The 19,176-nt window shown below is 43.7% G+C and overlaps 1 protein-coding gene and 1 long non-coding RNA gene across 2 annotated transcripts; one reads left to right on the top strand and one right to left on the bottom strand.

The window, feature by feature from the left end:
- Positions 1–553: 553 nt before the first annotated feature.
- On the bottom strand, positions 554–1,788 carry LOC147261485 (uncharacterized). The gene is made up of 4 exons (XR_015116110.1): positions 1,175–1,788; positions 953–1,064; positions 792–872; positions 554–669 (listed from the first exon to the last, which is right to left on the bottom strand). It is a non-coding gene; the product is annotated as an uncharacterized LOC147261485 (long non-coding RNA).
- A 2,107-nt stretch (positions 1,789–3,895) lies between these two features.
- Positions 3,896–4,732, top strand: ccl20a.3 (chemokine (C-C motif) ligand 20a, duplicate 3). Its single transcript, XM_086204951.1, has 4 exons — positions 3,896–4,018; positions 4,114–4,222; positions 4,313–4,387; positions 4,470–4,732. Exons 1-4 carry the CDS (start codon positions 3,910–3,912, stop codon positions 4,516–4,518), a joined length of 342 nt encoding a protein of 113 aa, XP_086061077.1. The 5' UTR covers positions 3,896–3,909; the 3' UTR covers positions 4,519–4,732.
- Positions 4,733–19,176: the final 14,444 nt, after the last annotated feature.

Raw genomic sequence — 19,176 nt, 5'->3', positions numbered from 1 at the left:
AATTGAAGGACTCTGAATTTTAAAGAGGGATTTTTTTTTATAATTCTCCATTATAAAAAAATACAAGTTCAAACACACAGAAACTGAAATTGTTTTAAACTTTTTAAACATTTTTTAACTTTCAAAAAAAATATTTAACTTCATCTGGGATGTCTGACAGAAGACAGAGAGCAAAAGCTGACATCTTGTCAGGTGTATTTATCTAACTTCCAGTAGGAATTACCTCATTAAACAGAATCACTTAACAAGTGGCACCTCAGTAAGGGCTGGATTATAGACAATGTATTTTTTCCCCCAAGAAACATTTAATAGGTATATTTTCCTTGACAACTCATTCCACTTAATAAAAAAGAAAACATGAATCGTACTTTGCAAGACTTTTTTGGGCTCTGAGACTGAAGATTGAGACTGACTTCAGGACTTTTAAGGAATTTTAAGGGGAATTTTTTCAGATTTTTCATTAAGAAGGGGGTAAGAAAAATACACACAGAAACAGAAAATTAATACAAAATATACATTTTATTTAGTTTCAAAAATATATTATATTGTTCTTTGTGTGTGTGTGTGTGTGTGTGTGTGTGTGTGTGTGTGTGTGTGTGTGTGTGTGTGTGTGTGTGTGTGTGTGTGTGTGTCAGTCAGTTTCCTCCAGTTCGTGTAGAACTGGGAAGCCTGTTGGGAAAGACAGAAAAACATTAGTCTATGTAAGATCCATCCATCCATTTTCTATACTCTGAGAGAGAGAGAGAGAGAGAGAGAGAGAGAGAGAGAGAGAGAGGGGGAGGTAGTCTTACCTTGGTACAGTCTCCATGGCGCGTTTCACCCATTCCTTCTCAGGGTCGGCGCAGAGAGGTCCCTTCCTCTTCGTCATGAAACTGTTAGTGGCAGAGATGAACGTCAAACGCCACAGCACCAGCAGAGCTGACGATCGTCATGAAAGCTGAAGTTTTCTTACATTACTGCCTTGAGGTTGCAGAAACCCGTGTCTTCCAGGATTGTGTAGAATTTCAGAGCCTTCACTGGCACTTCATTTTGTTGATACTTTGTGCAGCAAACCTTTACGGGTTCTGTATTAAAGAAGAGAAAAAACACGTGTTAATGAACAACCGTCAGTCGTGGCAGCACGGAGCTGATAGAACAACTCCTCTCCTTTAGTGACCGTTAAATGGTTACTTACTGCTTTCACTCTGTGCCGCCAACACCAAAAGCAGAAGGGAAACACACACGGCGAGCTTTGCCATCTTCTCTCGGCTTCTTCTCCTCGAACAGGTGTCTGGATGTGGACTGGGGTGGACTGATGAAGGGAATCTCAAACAGGCAGGGTTAAATACTCTGTCAGGTGGAAAGAGCATCTGGCAAAAGGCCAAGACTGATCGCTGGAAATTCCGTCTTCTATGTGGGTCAGGTGGGAAGAGTGACAGTGTTCTCCTACCCACAACAATGCAGTAAAACTCCCCACGTGCCGGTGCACAACCTCGATTGTAAATACTATTACACAATCATTTCAAGTGGTGTTTTCTCAGGTTACCTAATCAGGCAGAAATAGTGAGATTTGAAAAGCGGCTGTCAAACGAGCAGCGAGCTGCAGCATGAGGCAACGAGGGCTGTCTTCATGTTGTGGTCTGAGGTCAAAGTTAACAGAAAGAGGGTCCAAATGTGACATAAATGTCCACCTGGACTTGTTTTTTAGTTTATTTCAAATGTGAAAAAAGATTACTGTGCACTTTTAAAAAGACAAAAATATGCATAAAGAAATAAAAATTATATTAGGCAGCCATAATCAGCCCCTCAATATCACTTTACATCTACGGACGCACCTGAAGGTGAACTGAAAAATATTTCAACTCCCCAATGTCATGGTGATGGTGGTCACCTCGCATGCATGTGGCCAAAGGTCAAAGGTCACTGTCACATCACATGAACACAACATTAGAGAATAATTTCTCCAAATTCAGTGTAAACATTCACCAGGACTCAAGGATGATATGAGATGACCTCAAAATTTTGGAGGTCAGGGGTCAGGGTCCCTGAACGCATCAGGGATACAACCATGATGTGATTCCTGCATTTGTATATTGATCTGTCTGTGAGTTCACCTCGGTGAGGTACGTACCCTCCGAAGGGTCTCCAGTTGATAGTTGGAATATCAGGATTTCACAGTTATTTATCCTCTACAGTTACATGGAAATATGTGAATGGAGGTTAGTGATTAAGAGACTAATGGTTCTGTTCAACTTGTCAACATACATGTGACTGGTGTGACTGTGAGTGTGAATTGTTGTCTGTCTCTATGTTGGCCCTGTGATGGACTGGTGACCTGTCCAGGGTGAACCCCGCCTCTCGCCTGAAGGCTGCTGGGATAGGCTCCACCCCCCTGTGACCCTTAACAGGAATAAGCAGTAGAAAATGGATGGATGGAGTTTGAAGAGCATGAAATTTCAAAATTACAGCACGGTAACCTTGTGAGTTACACAGCTGACTGGACTGAGAGCAGCGCAGCAGCTCAGTCTCTGAATGAGGACTGTTGATTTCCTTCTTTCTCTATTCCTTCAATTAACAGTGGCAGTGGGCTAAAACACAGGTCTGAAATATGCAGAAGTACACAGTTCTTCTATTTAAAGTAGAAAAACCCCTATCTATTAATGCATGACAGCGCTCACAATTGTCAATCCATCGTCCTCTAAAAGGTCATTCATTGGTGTTCCAGTTGTGCTGCTCTAACTGTGTCCTCCTGAAGTTGGAGTCCTCATCATCCTCTTCATCAGATTTTTGCCATGTTTTCTTCATTATTTCTTCAAGTTAACTACATAAATGTGACGGAGTAAAAGTACAAAGCTACAAAATAAATAAAAAAAATACTACTCAAGTAAAGTACAGACACCTTGAAACTGTAGTCAAGTCCGGTACTCAAGTGAAAGTAGTTCAATTCCACCAAAGAAGTAATATTTCATCTGTCAGTCTAGTGAGGTGCATTTGAACTCCCAATTAATGAATTATTAACATTTAATCCCGCAGAAAGAACACATCCTGTTTCTAGAAGGTTTGAACACATTTTCTTAGCATCAGGTCTGTATTATAACGTGAGAAAGTGCGCCGCAGGAAATCAGCAACATGCTCGGGAGGTTTCAGTGGAAAGGCCATGATGCAGAGCAGGAGAGTTTCATGACCCATTTCTATGCATCTTTCTCCCTTTAATGTGCCACTCTTGAGTTTATGATGTGTTCCTCTGACCTAGAAACAACCTCCTTTACAACCTCAGAACAACCCACCAGAAGCGGCCCCCGTGATCCAGGTCTTCCTCCTCTCATGTGCTCGTTTCAAACACGCTGCTTTTAAATCAAATATTTTCGGCTCCCCCCCCCCCCCCACCTTTTTTTTTTTTTTTTTTAAAGTTTGATGGATGAAAGACACAGAGATGAGCTCTGTTGTGCTGCTCCTTCAGGACTTTTTTTTTTATTATTATGTCAAAGTGATAAAAAAGACATCATAATATCTCTCTGTGTTTTATTTTACTGTCCTACGCTGCGATATCCGACTGACGCATGTGATGTTTTTGTGCCAAATATAATTCACAACAGAATTACATTCATTGTTTTGGGGGGATTTTGGTATTCATATGATTGAATTATCTCTCCCTCTACCACTTGATCTCTAAACATGACACATTTTTTGGTATTGTAATGAAAGGAAAACAGGTTTTGCTGACAAACGTTCAGCCCTCATCTTATCTCCATATGAGCGTCAACACTTTTACGGCGAGTGGAATTTCTCCCCGACTCTCCCCCTTCCTCTCTCATCAGGGGAAGGAGGAAAGAACTTCTAAAATAACGAAACTGTTCTGATGTTGGTACATTTTTTTTTTTCATAGCGAGAAAGTTTCCGGCATCTCGAAGGTAATATGAGGCTGCTGAGATGTTGCCTCACCAGCAGGTGAGAGGCAGCATCTCAGAAGAAGACATGGTCGCCGTCAAAGCTCTGTTGCTCCTCGCCATTTGTCTGATGGCCACAAACACATCCGCGGGTTTGTACTCTCCATCGCTTTCATGATCGGCTCTTTAATTTGCATTACATCCCTTTTTCGGTTCTTGTAGCTTATCAGTTTCTCTTGTTTCACAGCTTATAACCGATGCTGTCGAACATACACGAGGCAAAAAATACCTTTTGGTGTAATTAAAGGCTACTCCGTCCAGACTGTGAAAGAAATGTGTCCAATCAACGCCATCATGTGAGTATCTGTTAAGGATATCCTACAAAAACCTCAGGATACATTACAAAAGTGCATCTAATATTCATTTTAATGTCTATTCAATTCCAGTTTCCACGTAAAGAGAGGGAAAGCGTGCTCGGATCCTGCTCTAGACTGGGTGATGGACTATGTCGACAGGTTAAGGTGAGATAGCGAGAAGTCGGTGCTGCGTGATAACAGAATGATTCAGTTCATGTGTGGTTAAATTCACTCATTATTTTTGCAGGACTAAAGCACATAAGGTTCGCCACGACTCCCCCCGCGTGCCACAATAGACGTCAGGCTGTTAGAGAACAACCAGCCACTTTTATTTCTAAATTCAAATTTTGTCATGGTTGGAGGAAGCTGGCGGAAACGGATTCTACATCAACAGCTTTGTACATTGTATAGAATTTTTAGGTTTTGTTTATAATTCATTATTTGCTCAGTTGTATGAACCTTGTTGACTATCATTTTTATGGCATTTATATGGGATGTAAGCAGGTTGTGAGTGACAGAAATAAAATTTTAATGAAAATAAATGATCATGTGGTGTGATACGTCCTGTTGCCGGTGTCAAATCTCCTTTGACAGCATCTTCTTCCCCGCGTGTGTGTTTTGAACTTGGAGGCTAAAGCGTAATCATAACACGTGTGTGTCTTTTCCTTGCTTTTATCTTAACTTCCGTGTTTATCTTATCACGCTGAGAAATTCCAGCGCTGGAAGTTTTGCGCCCTTGTGCAGTCCAGTTAAACATCGGCTCAAGGAAGTTGTTAAAAACACATCGCACAATGACGAGTGCTGGGTCTGCCAATGATGACATCATCGATGATGACAGCACGAGTGCTTGTCCACTCAGGAGGTGATAAAAATAGCAAGCGAAACAACAAAAATAGCTTCATTTTTTTTTAAACATTTCTATTTCACTATACACCTCTAAGAAAGTTCAGAAATGTTTCTGTGATTATTTTCCCCTTTAATAATACCAATTGGTATTAAATTTCATGTCACCGGAAAGCCTGATTAGTCATCTTTTCAAGGAGGTACAACTCGGAAGGATCGTGCATTCGTGGAATGAGCGACCCAGTGAAATGTGTGGGCAGTGCCCCAAAAGAATTTGACAAAATCCCCTGCAATTGGCCTGATTCACCTCGTCACAAACTCAGGCTCCACAAACCACACATTTAGCTGGGTTGCTAATGATAACCGACCGATAAAGAGTTTCCAGACATTCTTTGAAGGAGTTTATATCAAACGGTCCTGTAAAACAAATTGAACGTATTTAGAATTTTTTTCATCTCCGATGTATTTTGAAATAAACTTTTGAAAAGAGAGATTAAAAAGTTCGATTACCTTGTGAGCTCACAAAAAGCAGTTCATTTACTATTATATAGTGTTTGGGTTTTGTGGGTTTACTACTTGAAGCCTTGCAGCTCCAAGTAACAGAGAAATGTGGCTTGAGTTTGAAATAAGCAGAAAAAGACGCCGAGTCACACAATCAACTCTTAAATAAACCCCCCTTGCCCTCTTGAAACTGTTGGCACGATGCTAATTGGAAATTAATTGTTAATATTGACAAAATGTGCAGCTCGCATTGATAAAAAATGAATGCAGCTACTTTTACAACCCCACCAGTTAAATGAATGATGAATAAAATAAATGAGTTGGAAATGGGAAATGTACTCCGCTGGCGAGATAAGAACAAAACAAATGTTACTGTTCTGGAAGCACACAGAGGAATCAGAAGCAGTAACAAGACACATTAAGTGATTTTACTTTTTCTGACTTCATCTTGTGAAGTTGGTACGCAAGTGAACAAAATGTCACTTCAAATACAAACAAAACCAGGTTTAGGAGGTGAGGTGTTTTAAGGTTTGCAGCAGCAAATTCGAGTCAGGATGAGCTACGGTCATCAGCTGTGAGGCTAAACCTGAATGAATGCATGAATGAACGAACGAATGACTTTACTCTGATTTTACTTTGCAACTTTTCCTCATTGAGCTTGCGTATGTGTATCTTCTTTGAACACTAGGTGGAGGTAGCATCACTAAAGCGCAAGCTCTCGTCGTGTTTCTCGACTTTTATTTTGCTCGCATTGCTCTTTTATTGTGTAGCATGCTGGTGTTTGTGTTTGAATTGACTCTGCATATTATAAACGGGTCGCATGTCTGATCTCATGCCGCCGCCATCATCATCACCATCACCATCATCGTCGTCGTCGTCGTCGTCGTGCTCGAGCTGAACAAACCCTGTGTTTTCTCCTGTCGCATGAGTCCATCCCAAATGACAGTCCGGAGCCACGCTCGCAGCCACTATTACATCACCTCCACTGTTCTGCACCGCTGCACAGAGTGCTTTTCTATGAATAATACAGAGAGACTGGGGAGAGAGGGGCTCGGCCACTAAATGACAGAGAGGGAACATACTGTTAGAGAAGGAGCGATGGGAGGTCGGAGTTGCTGAAGTCTGCGATCAAGAAGTTGACTAAATATTCACGACAGATACCGGTGATTCAAGTGTGATTTATTTTATTGCGTCAGTTCAAGTACACGTGAAATATATTATTACTGCGCCAGGACAGTGATGCACAGCCGGTCCCAGCCTGTCTGAAGGTTATAGACGACGGCGTTCTCACAAGGGAGCGGGCCCCAGCATTGACGGAAAATATTGCATTCGAGATCAGCAGGAAAGTCCTCTATCACACACGCACACACACAGGAAACCAGACAGTCTCTCACCAAAGTCAAACACAGATAATGAGACATCCTCAATTGTAAAGTTGAAAATCCTCCAGCAGGAGCAGGGAAAAAAATATCTGACAAAATATACTAACTGGATCATAATTTTGCCGCTGCTTTAATCTTTCTACCTTTTTGGTTCCTTTTGTCCTCCTTCTCTTTGTCACTCGTTCATTACTGCCAGACAGTTAACACAGAGTTAACTGAGCGCAGTATATAATTAGACAAACAAAAAAGAGAGGGATGAAACATCTAAAGGAGAAGAGACTCCAAATGATTACACATTCACTCCGCTTCCTTCCCGCTTGCTGCACACATAACCGCCAATTAGACGAGAGGTGGATGAGGACAAGCAAGCAGCCAGAAGTCTATTTGTGTCGCTCTATCTCTCTCTCTCTCTCTCTCGCTCTCTCTCTCTCTCTCTTTCCCCCTGAAGACTCCCAGCGCCAGAGAGGGAGGAAGAGAGGAGAAAATAGAAGTGAAAAACAAGAAGTATATAAATAAAGAAATCAGAGCGTTTCACATCCGGCTGGCTGATTGGCTGGGACTCGACTCAGGCAGATCTGGGCCACAGTTGCACTCATTGTTCAGTGAGCTTTTCTACACAGTCCAACCCAGCGACAGCAATGAATGTTGATTGTGACCTTTGCTCTACGGCTACAGTGGGAACACAGAGTCACTTCTGTGCGCGTCGTGTGCGCGTCTCTGTCTCTGGATGCACCCACTCGCCCTTTTTGTCCATCTCCTTTTTTTTCTCTTCTTCTTCTTTTTCCTCAGTCTTGACGTCATCGGAGCAAACCGCGGGGCACAGTCAACGGTCGATGGTTTTTGTGTGATCCATACCAAACTCACCGACAGCGTTGAATGTTCACCGAGGCAAGCAGACAAGGTAGAGGAAGGAGGCGAGGATGTTAGGATCGTAACGGCACAGGTCAGGCAGGACGAGTCCAGAACATCATGAACTGTGTTAAACTATAAACTGACAGGATTATTGAATTACCATCAGGAAGTCTTCGGTGCAAAAATGGTTGAAACAGCATCTGAAACACACACGAGGAGGAAGATGTTACATTGCGCAGCATTTTTAAAGCGAAGTGAAGGACTTTTTTTTTTTCAAACTGGAAAAAAAGTCTGATCTCATGGTGTTTTGATTTGACAAGATTTGGAGATTTCACTCATGGATAAAAGGGAAATGGGTTGATTATTCACAATAAAAGTGGCAAAACTCTCAAAATCTCAACAGCTAAAACTAAACCAACCTTCCTACTTTTATGTATTTATTTTTTTGCAAAGTGTGAACTCACCCTTAAAATGTAACAATGTAATAAATGTCTGCAAACTCTCCCTGGCTGCCCAGCCTGTCACAGCTCTTTACAGACGTCTAACCCAGAGGACAATGCTGCGATGTCAAACTGTGCAGCCAAGCTCTTTATACGCGCGACCCCAGCCTGAGAGATCCCATTGTCAGAGGCAGGAACAACCAGCAGCAGTGTGGCTTGGCCGCTGCACAGGCCGAGGCTGACGTCAGGCTGGCAAACGCTGATCTATGGACATTTGTTGCCCTGTTTTATCGGCTTAGGGTGCTGATGTCATTGGAGCAGGAGAGACCTGCATCTATTACTCTGCCGGGGTGGGAGGGTAATGTCAGACCGCCATGATAACACACTCTCCACAATGGATGCTTCACATTATTGCGGCTATAATTCAGAAATCCATAAAAAGAGACAATTCAGTGTTTTTCTCGTGACGAGGTCCTTTGAATTATGCTTTCCTGCCATCCTTGGATGTTATGCAAAATGCTAAAAATGAATCTTAAGATCGCAAACAACAGAAAGGAACAGCCTGTGGGAAGCTGAATAAAATGTAGTAAATACTTTTAATATTACACACTAGCACTGAACATTTAGCTGCCTGCGTGATGAGGGAAAGTTTTCGGACGTCTTTTCTGTGAAGGTGAAGCAGATAAGAAACTGAATTCTTAAGCCATATTACATCTCCCATAATCCATCACACTCTCAAACACACACACGTTCACCTTGCCCCACCATGAGACCTCAAATGAAAAATAGGCAGAGGAGAAAAGGGGGCTTTGCCATGGCAACCCCCGTGTCAGAGAGCCATTTCTTCTCCTTCTTCTTCTTCTTCTTCGCCCCCATCCCCAGTTCAATGTCGCGCCCTCTCAGGGACCCCCCTCTCTCCAGCTGAATATTTCTTTTGTGTTGAGAGACCCTCAGCATATATATGTGTGTGTGTGTGTGTGTGTGTGTGTGTGTGTGTGTGTGTGTGCAGGGGGGGTGGGGTGAGAGAAGGGGAGATCATAGCTAACCCAGTTTAAATGGGGGGCCAAACTGCAGGCCACAGAGTCTCAACATTACAAACCAGAGATCAAATCACACACACTCACACACACACACGCACACACATTTAAACACTATATTGATGGAAGGAGATAATCTTTTGAAATAGCAGATAATTACACCATATGGCAAACAGCCGGGTCTTTTCCTCCCCGAGCCATGAGTTTCATGGTTCCACACTTTTTCTTTTTTTCTTATTTTATTTTATGAGACTCATGGTTTCTTCCCAGAGCAGGCAACTCTACATTACTGACAAAAGCAGTTTTGGAGGAGTGGGTGGGGAGAGGCGTCAGCTGCTAGACAAAATAAAAAGGCTCTATTTGTTCCCAACAATAAAAACGTCCCGATCTTTAGCTGCAGCTGCAGCCAGATAGGTTTACAATTCTAACTGCGAGCAAATGCAGGAGCTTCTTTCCTCGACTGTGAGCAGATCGAGTCACATTCAGGAGGATTAGAGTCGTCGAGAGACAGACAGAAGAATGTGACACATGGAGGATGTTTAGCAGAAGAGGAAAGAGTGCTTCTAACGCTGTTGAGAAGAGAGAGAATACCTGACAGAACGTCTTCACCAGAGCATTCAAGTCGGCACCTACAGAAACAAATGCAACGGTGGAGGACGCATAATCCAGATTCTTTAAAACGGAACAAACTGGAATATGTCTAATTCACAGTTATTCTAAGTGTTCCAATCAAGAAATGATTAATGTCCAGTGCATCCTCCGGAAATCCCAAAATGCACTTCCCCTGAGGCTGAGCGATGGAAGAGGTGGAGGAAGTGCCAGCGGTTTGTCTCTGGGGTGGTCCGCTGTGGCAGTGGGCGAGGCTTTAATGTAGCTGCATGTCCAGTGTATACTGTACATTTACTCATAATGACTAACAGACCTGCAGACGGCATGTAGGGGCCTCACACGCCACTCCATGCCTACACATGCATATGCTCCACTTTAATGACTTTATTTGATGTGTGCTGTGGCGTTCATGAAAAAAAAAAATATATATATAATGAGCCCGATTTTTCATAAAGGAGGAAAAATACGACTTTGAGGACCTACCGTGCCCTCGTTGGTCTAATATTTGACCCTCATGGGCTGATTATATAAAGAGGGCATTTAAATCATTCAAAATATGTATAATAATTACAGTCAGGCGGCCTCGCTGTGGTTCAGTTCTGCCATATGTAGACGTGGGATTGCCAAACATCTGGCTGGGATATTACATGTAAGACAAGCTACACATTTATTTTAGGGCAAACGTGGCCAAAGAATCAATCTGCACTAATTTGAAACTTCTAGCTGATTTATTCTCTGCTTCCTCTCTTCTGTGTATGTCTGTCTTGGGAGGGAACTTTTATATAAATGACTTACATTTATTTTCATCCCTGACAACCTCAGCGTTGTACATTTAGACAACAAAAACAAAACAGTGACTGCTCCGAGCAGTCTATTAGAGAGCAAAGGGCACATGGTAACACAAGGTGCAGAGTCTGTTCAACAAGTGCGAAGACATAAACTAAAAACAAAGCCACCGAGTTGGTGCCTTGGGACTGATTGGCAGGGTGGGGTCGTCGGGTGACCCCTGACCTTTTTAACCCCTGAGGAATGTTGTCGTGCTGGTGCGTGTATTGTTCCAGCCTCCCTAAAGAGACCAAACCATACATCAGTTGGATGTGAACATTGAATGTTCCTGAGGGTCCCCCCTCCCACCCACCCCCCCACAAAAAGAAAACTCCTCTTTCTTCCTCTAATCCTTTTTTTTTTTTTTTTTTTTTTGCTGCTCCTCATCCTTAAGATTTCAACAAACAATAGGTATCAACAGGTTGGCGAGTGAGGTTGTTGTTGTCAGCGAGGAGTGCACACGCACGCAGGAGAGCCGCAAACACTGGCGCCCGGTTCGCCTTTTGCATCCACGACAAACAAAAATCCACTAAATGGCGCCTGAGAAAAGCAAAGGATAGAGAAACCCTCCTCACTGTGTAGTTAATTAAATAAGCCAGTGTTTTTATTGGTCCAGATCTGAGAGATCTGTGTATCTTCCGGCCGTCTGAGAGTCTGGCTCTGGAGGAAGTCACCAGCACGAGAGGGAGACTGACAGATGAGAGAGCCAGACAGACAATTACTGACCAGGTATGTCCTTTATACCCACCTAGGGCTGGTCAGAGGAAATGGAGGAATTTATGATGTCATAAAAAAGTGCCAGAAGAGAAGTGCCTGAGAACAGGTTGTCTCTGGAGCTGCAGCCGTAAAAGACTCCTGCGGTTTCCGCTCCCTCCCCCTGACCACCACCTCAGATGATAACAGTACACCGGGCAGACGCAGATTTGCGGCATAAGGGCAAGTGTGTGTGTACACGTCAACTGCAAGCATGTGATAATATTGTCAACAATGAACACTGAATAAAAAAATGACTCCTTCAGAAACCTCGAGGACAAAATACACTGACTCAAGCGCCGGGCATAAAGAGATTTTTTTTTTTTTTTTGGGCTTAACCAACAATCATCTGAGTAAACTTTAGTTTTAGTTCTTGTGGCAGCTTATTCTTGTCCTGCATATTTCAGCATAAATATCGGACTTTTGAGGAGAGTTTTAGACCCAAAACACACGGAAAACTCTCCGCTGCCACTTGAACCAAAAACAGGATTTTAAAATACATCTGGGTGTAACGCATCATAACCTTTAAGGGCCCATTTTTTAGACTGACTGTTTTTAGATTATACCTTGCTACATTTTACTGCCACTATCAACGGGCTCTTATTTAAGATATTTAAAAGTGAAGAATTTCAAAATTGTGGGTTTTTTTTTTGGTTGTTGGTTTTTTTTTGGGTTCGAAAAAAGTGTCAGGAAACATCTATAAACAAACTGGGCAGGTGTAAGGGAATGCTGGGAACGTCACGTCGATGCAAAAACGCCAACAAACGCACAAACATCCCTGCTCTTCCTTCTACAAAAAGAGACACACCGTCTTAGTGCTTGTTAAAAAAAAGGAAGCGAAAGGTGGTTATTTGCTCTACAACCTCACTAAGGAGGTTTCCCATTGTAAAAAGGAGTGGCGGCACAGCCCCCTTTTCCTTTCATCCCTCTCCTTGAGGCACGCTGCCTTTGTCTCACAGAGGACGGAACAACCAGCCTCCCGGCTACGCTACACTGGTCAAATACCTGGGAACTACCGCTGGCCTGGTGGGAAAAACAACAAGAGGAGGACAAGGAGGAAGAGGAGGAGGAAGAAAGGAGAGAGAGAGAGAGAGAAGGGGAAGGATAAGGTGTGAGCTGAAATACGGCAAGGCTGAAAAAGTTGAATAAAACCTGTTATTAAATCACAAAAAAAGGAAGAGGTGGAGAAGTACGAACACCTGGTTTCAAACTAGACTTAAAAAAGATGCTGGCTATGTATGATTTTACAAAAATGTAAACCGTGAACATCTGTTTTTACTCTCCTGTCAGTTTTCTGTCAGTGCCCATCTTCCATGTGGGCAATTAGGAGCTCTGAGGTTAAAAAAAAGGCAGGTCAAATGTTTTGGCTTTTTTTTTCTTCTTCTTCTTCTTCTTCTTCTCTCCTTCCCTCTCCAATTCTGCACTTTCATGCCAACTCAGCAGAACGAAGGCACTTCCTGTATACGAGGGACCGTATAGGGGTGAAGTGAGTTTAAGTCCTCCCTAACCCGACCGCAGCCGACTGAATGTAAAGCTTTACGTTCCAATCCGCCAACCAGACCTCAGTGTCACACCTCATAAAGCCGAGCTCAAGCAGCAGGGTTGTGTCTAAAGCCAGAGGGGGGAGATAAGGCGAAATAAGGACAAATAAGGAAGAAAATCAGAAACTGGAGAGAAAGACCCTCTTTAGCTGAAACCCTCACGTCTTTTCTCTGAATACACTGAATGAGAAAATATACTTTTTGTTGGGGGGGGGGGGGGGGGCAAATTGCAGCCGGAAACACGAGAGTGAAAAAAAAAAAAAAACACCATTGAAGGATTGTTAATCCTCTCTTCATTTCTGTTTAGCTGTCAAGAGGGAAGCGAGGACCCACAAGTTTATTTTCAAATAGTCCACAAAGAATGCCTGTCATTTCCTGGCGTTCCCCACTTCCATATGAAAGCCCCCTTTTCCTTCAGGAAACAATGGGAAAGATTCCAAAATTTCCATGGGGAGTTTCTTGCGTAGCGATACAATAGAGCGCATGTTGTGACAGAACTGAGAGCAGATCTGGACAAATGTAATGTTTTTGTCTTGCAGTTACTTTGTGATTAAAGCAGTCACAACGTCTCGTCAGTGAGGTGAGAATGTGTGTGCGCGCGCGCGTGTGTGTGCAAGCGGCGAGGTGAAGCTAGCATCTGACGCAGCAGTTTAGAGAAACGTCTGATTCTACTGAGGACGAGATTCTACATTTCAGAAGTTTGAGTTGGTTTCTCTGATAATGTTGAGCGCCAAGTTTAAATGCAACATTAATATATTAAAGGAAAATGCACACACGTGCGCAAACACACACACACACACACACACACACACACACACACACACACACACACACACACACACAAGTTTCTTAATGAACCGAAAGAGCGAAAGAGTTCAAATGTCATTTGCCCGCGAACCTGCCAATAGGTTCTTGAAAGCCACCTGGCTTGACCCGAGCAGACCTGAGCCTGTGGCTAGACGGGAGGTCAGAGGTCGTCCACTCATCTAGATGGGCAGTATGCCGCGATGCCTGAGGCGGGGTGCAGGGGTCTCCATTACCTAACCTTTCCATTTATCCAACACACACACACACACACACACACACACACACACACACACACACACACACACACACACACAAACACCCACAGGGGGAGGCACTAAACACACATATGGACACAGCTTCCTCGTGCTATGAACTCGTTGACCGCTAAACTTCATTTACCTGCGATGCCTGAACACAGTCCAAGTGCGTCTGCTGAGCAGCTCCGACAAAACCTGCTGCTGCTGCGCTGGATCCAGATGTACAATAATGTCTGAGGTGGAAAAAGAACTAAACAGAGACATTAGGCCTCTCTCTGGTTAATTTGGCTTTGGCTCGCAATCCACCGGGATTATCTGCTTTATAGCTCATCCTGAAGTTTTCGTATGAACGACAGAGAAGTCTGATGGGACGTGTGCTGGAAGTCATGTGACGGTGCGAGAAGTTAGTGGTGGTGGGGCTCCCCGATGCTAACAACATGACATTTTCACAATGATGATCCACAGGAACATTATTTTTAATCTGTGAATGCTGCTGGGAAAGCAATGCGATGTATAGTGCAGATGCACAGTTGAGAGCCTCTCCACTGTGATAGCAGGTTGCACCGCCACATAATTGCCGGGTGCCCACTGATGAAACTCATCACGTGTTAATGAGCGGCACGCCAATGATGATCGTTGTTACAGCAGGAGATAAGATGAGCCCTCGGAGAACATAGTGTCCGACCGTGATAACTCTCGGAGAGCAACCATATTAAACAGATTTGACTCCGCTCCTCCAACAGAAGCTGCTGCTTTTTTTTCTCTTGGTGAAGAACAAAGCCAAGTGAATAAGAACAGAGACAGATGATCACATCAGCACCTCCCAGGCTGTTATTCAGATTTTCCCAAAATAAATTAAAGCCCACATCTTTCGTGTCAGATCCAGGTAAATATTCAATAAAAGCATTTTTCATTAAAGCACCCTGTGGACCAGTAAAATGTAGTGCTGCACTAAGCGTCTAGACCTCCTATATCCAGATGGCAGAAGAATTTATGGAAGCTGCCTCATTAACCTTAAGGCATATTAGTGCTTGGCACTGCATGCTGGGAGAGCAGGCATGGCAGTTTCTGGAGGAGAGAAAAAAAACGCATGTCTCAGCTGCTTTACAGTTCCTACAGGGTTAAAACTGAGTGGAGCAAAATTACATCTGTGTTGCTTTTGTGTGTTTGTCTGGTCAGGTGGCATCCACACACACACACACACACACACACACACACACACACACACACACACACACACACACACACACACACAGTGCCCACCCTGAAAATGGCAGTCTGGCTCTTTGAGCCATGTGCTGCTGGAGGCCAGCGTTACGGGAGATGCGCAAAGACCGTTTCCGAGAATTCGCAAAGCCACGCTTGGAATTTGTGCTCTATTCTAAAGACTCCACTGCCACGCGTGTATTGTGTTCCGTCGCGTCTGCTCGTGATAGATAAAATATTTTAATCCCACCGGTTTGGTTGTTCATTTTTTTGGCCACGTTACGCACCCATCATCCACACAGACGTAACGCATCATGAGTCACGGCTCGGCGTTAGACGGGTGGCGGCTCTGAATGATCGCTGTCTGCTGCTCTTCAGGTGCCTCTCTCTCTCTTTCTCTTTCGATCTCTCTCTCTCTCATTTTTTTCTCCTCTGGAGTAGGAGGTGTAATGTCGATACAATGACAGATGGTCCACACAAAGCCGGTGCGCATTGTTCAGCTGAAAAATAATAGCCACCATTTATCAGTGTGCGCAGACTTTCAGTCTCAGAGCAGGAGACAGTCGGGTGAGTCCAACTCATCCTCTAGATCATATTCGTAGGGCTCCAGTAGCTGTTTTAACATATCACCAGAAACTTTCCGAGCATTTCTATCCAACGTGAAGCCTTTTTAGAAGTTGGAAGCGAGCATCGAAAGGCTTCATGTTGAGCAGGGCGATGGAAAACCGGCCGGAGTTACACACGAAGAGCCCGATGGAAGACTGCTGGCATGTTGAGCACATTCACATGCGCTTATTTTAGACCCCCATCACCATTTACCACCATGTGCATCTCACACACACACACGCGCGCGCGCGCACACACACACACACACACACACGCACACAATACATTTTAAAATATCAGCACAATTGGACAGGATCCGTCTGTGTGAAGCTTCACATACTCACTGACGCTTCCTTTTTCTCCCAGCGTGGTTATTTTCACCCTCATCTCCTCCATCCAACTCCACACCGATTGAGCGCCTGCCTCTCCGATCCACACGTTACGTCTGTTTGAGAGGCAGAAGGGAGGGCATCCGGTTTACACGGAGCACCGGGAGCACCGGGATTGGCCCAAAGGAGATAGCTTGATAAAATGCGCAGCTGCTATTGGACACCGCGAGCGGCGGGGGGGGGGGGGGGGGGGGGGGTCTGTCGTGTATTATTCAGGAGAGAGAGGATGGTGGGGAGTGGAGGAGGAGGAGGAGGAGGATACTCACAGTAGCATGTTTCTGCGTGTGCAGACAATGCCCGGTGTCTCTCCGACATTTACACACTTTATGTCTTTTAATCACCTCTTCATGGAGTCCCCGCTGTGAACCCAGATCTGCTTCTAATTATGTTTGTGACCCCTAAAACGTCCAGGGTCATGCTCCATGAGTGCATCTCACGATAGGAAATGTGATAAAGAACCCTGAAAGATAAAGGGTTTTTTTTTTGGTTTGGTTTTCCAGAATATGCGTCCTACTTCAAGATGAAAAATAAAATATGCAGGTCAAACCAGTTTGGAACAGCTATAAATAAATCAAACAAGCGTTATTGTGCAGTGTGAAACCTCAAGAAAGTGTTTCTGCCGTGTGTCAGCTACCAGAAAGCTGCAACTGCAGGATTTTTCCACACAGGACGAGGGGAGGAAATGGTGCATGGATAATTCTCCCTTCAGATCCTCTGGTACTCGCTACAAGAGTACTCAGCTGAATCAGGACTGCTTCAAGCTTTTTCTTTTTCTTTTTTTCTGCCCATGTTTTCCTTCTCATGGAAGCAACCTCAGGAGTCCCGGGGAGTCAATTCTTTCTGGCGATGATGCTTTAGATTAAAACTCCATCCCTCGTCTTGTGCAGGCATGATTAGAATTCTGCGTCACCTCTGACCCCCAGGCCCTCCCAGATTCACATCCATGAGCTGTTAACCTGCGCACTGGGCCCGTGCGCTAAGCAGACAGTGAAAACCTAATAACCACAGCAGGGGCTCTTCTCTGACCGGTAGCCATGGTGATTGAACACATTTCTCCACACAGCGGAGAGGCGGTCTGTCTGAGCCGCACCACACCAGTCCTTATTAGGCCCAGACCCCCTCTGGATGGAGGCTGAGATCACACCATCGACCACAAATTAAAAAAAAACCTCTTTTTTGGAAGCTCTCCATTAAAAAAAACGAAAAAAACCAAAACAAAAACGTATGAAATCTCACCGAAGCAGCTTATCATGCGGTTGTTTGGGAATGATGCTCTTTAGTGGCTGCATTCAAACGAAATTCCTAATGAGAGCAACAACCTTGGCATCAAGCCTCTGATCTCCCTCCTCTTAATTTCACCTCCATCACAGTTCGCGGTTGTTTACGCGTCTGACTGATTTGGTTTCCTTTTAATTTAAGGGTCGTAAAGGTTTAAAGAAAATCTTTTTAACACCTTCGACTCGATGAGACGCCGCTAAAGATCTTATTCGCGGTTAACGATAATAATTTGCTTGAATAATTTGGGACGGCCAGTGTGTGACAACTCCCTCAGGCTGGTGCTTCACCAGATACCATCTGGAACACGATCAGAGTTTTTTTACTCTAACTAACATTTAAAGCTTGATAACAGCAAACAGTCCGAACAATCACAACATTTCTTTTCTTGTTGCCAACTTTTAGAATCATACCAAGTGTAACTGGAGGATGCCTTGGCATCTTTTATCATTTTAGAATATTGAAAACACCACCTTGCAACGTTCACTCGAAGAATGCGATACAATTGTTCTCAGTAGACAATTAAATTTCACACTTCTTAAATCACAGGGTTTCCCACCAGTGCAGCCAAGTCCATGAGAAACTCAGATGATGGCAAATTAAAAAATTATATATATAATTTCATTGTTTATCTTGGTATTAAAAACAAGATTTACACAACGGTTTGTTTTCTAACTTAACATTCAGCTGTACTGCTAAGAATCAGAATAATTATTGCATGCAGAGCTCAGGACCTTAAATACACTACAAACGAAAATATCCCACACTTTGATCGTCAATTAAACATTATCTTCATTCACCAAAGAGACTTCCAGCCTGGCAGGACGTGTGTCATTATCGGTCTATAACTGATCTTTTAAGCTTCACATTGACTTATTCTCCATACAAGTGTGACTGCAACTGTTGAGACATAAAATGAGACACTTTGTTTATTTCTTTCCAAGAGAAATGTTGAATCCATTTGCTTGTAGAAGACAGCAGGAGAGTGCAAACAGCAGAGGCCTCAGCCAGTCGGTCCCCATGTTGAAATGACGTGCAGGGTTTCGTGTGAAGGTGTCACACCGCCATCAGTCGTCCCGGACAACACCAAAGGTACACGTTTTGACTCTGTTATTGTTAGTTGCAAAGACTCTCACAGGAATGAAAACACGTCCTTGAATAAATGTTTTATATTTATTGAAAAACCACTTCTATCGGAAGAATTTGTACAAAAGTCTTTCATTTGAGAAGGTTTTAGGGGGAAGGGAGGCGTGCGCATGGATGAGAGACTCTACCAGTCTCTCTTCAGTACCTCAGTCTTCATGCCAAGTGAACCCTGGGTGTTGAGCTTCAGTGCCATCAAGTACTGAAAGATGCAATTTAATACCAACTGTCAATAACTGAGAAGCAAATCTCCCGGCTGTGTTTTTTTTAATCTTGTAAATCTGCTTTGAGTGGGAAAAAAACGCCACCGTGCTGAAGCTAAAACCAACTGACAAATTCAATTCAGTTTGGGGAGTGAGTGAAAATTCAGAGGAGCTTTAAATTAAAACCAAACCTTTGTAATGCATCCATCCATCCATCCATCCATCCATCTTCTACACTGCTTACTTAGGTGGGGGGGGGGGGCTGGAGCCTATCCCAGCTGACAT

The sequence above is a fragment of the Aulostomus chinensis genome, chromosome 5 (assembly GCF_037954235.1).
Source record: "Aulostomus chinensis isolate RoL2024-O1b breed Wild chromosome 5, RoL_Achi_v1.0, whole genome shotgun sequence".
NCBI classification, from domain to species: Eukaryota; Metazoa; Chordata; class Actinopteri; order Syngnathiformes; family Aulostomidae; genus Aulostomus; species Aulostomus chinensis.
The sequence above is the reverse complement of the archived record's forward strand: the minus strand, read 5'-3'. Positions and strand labels throughout refer to the sequence as shown.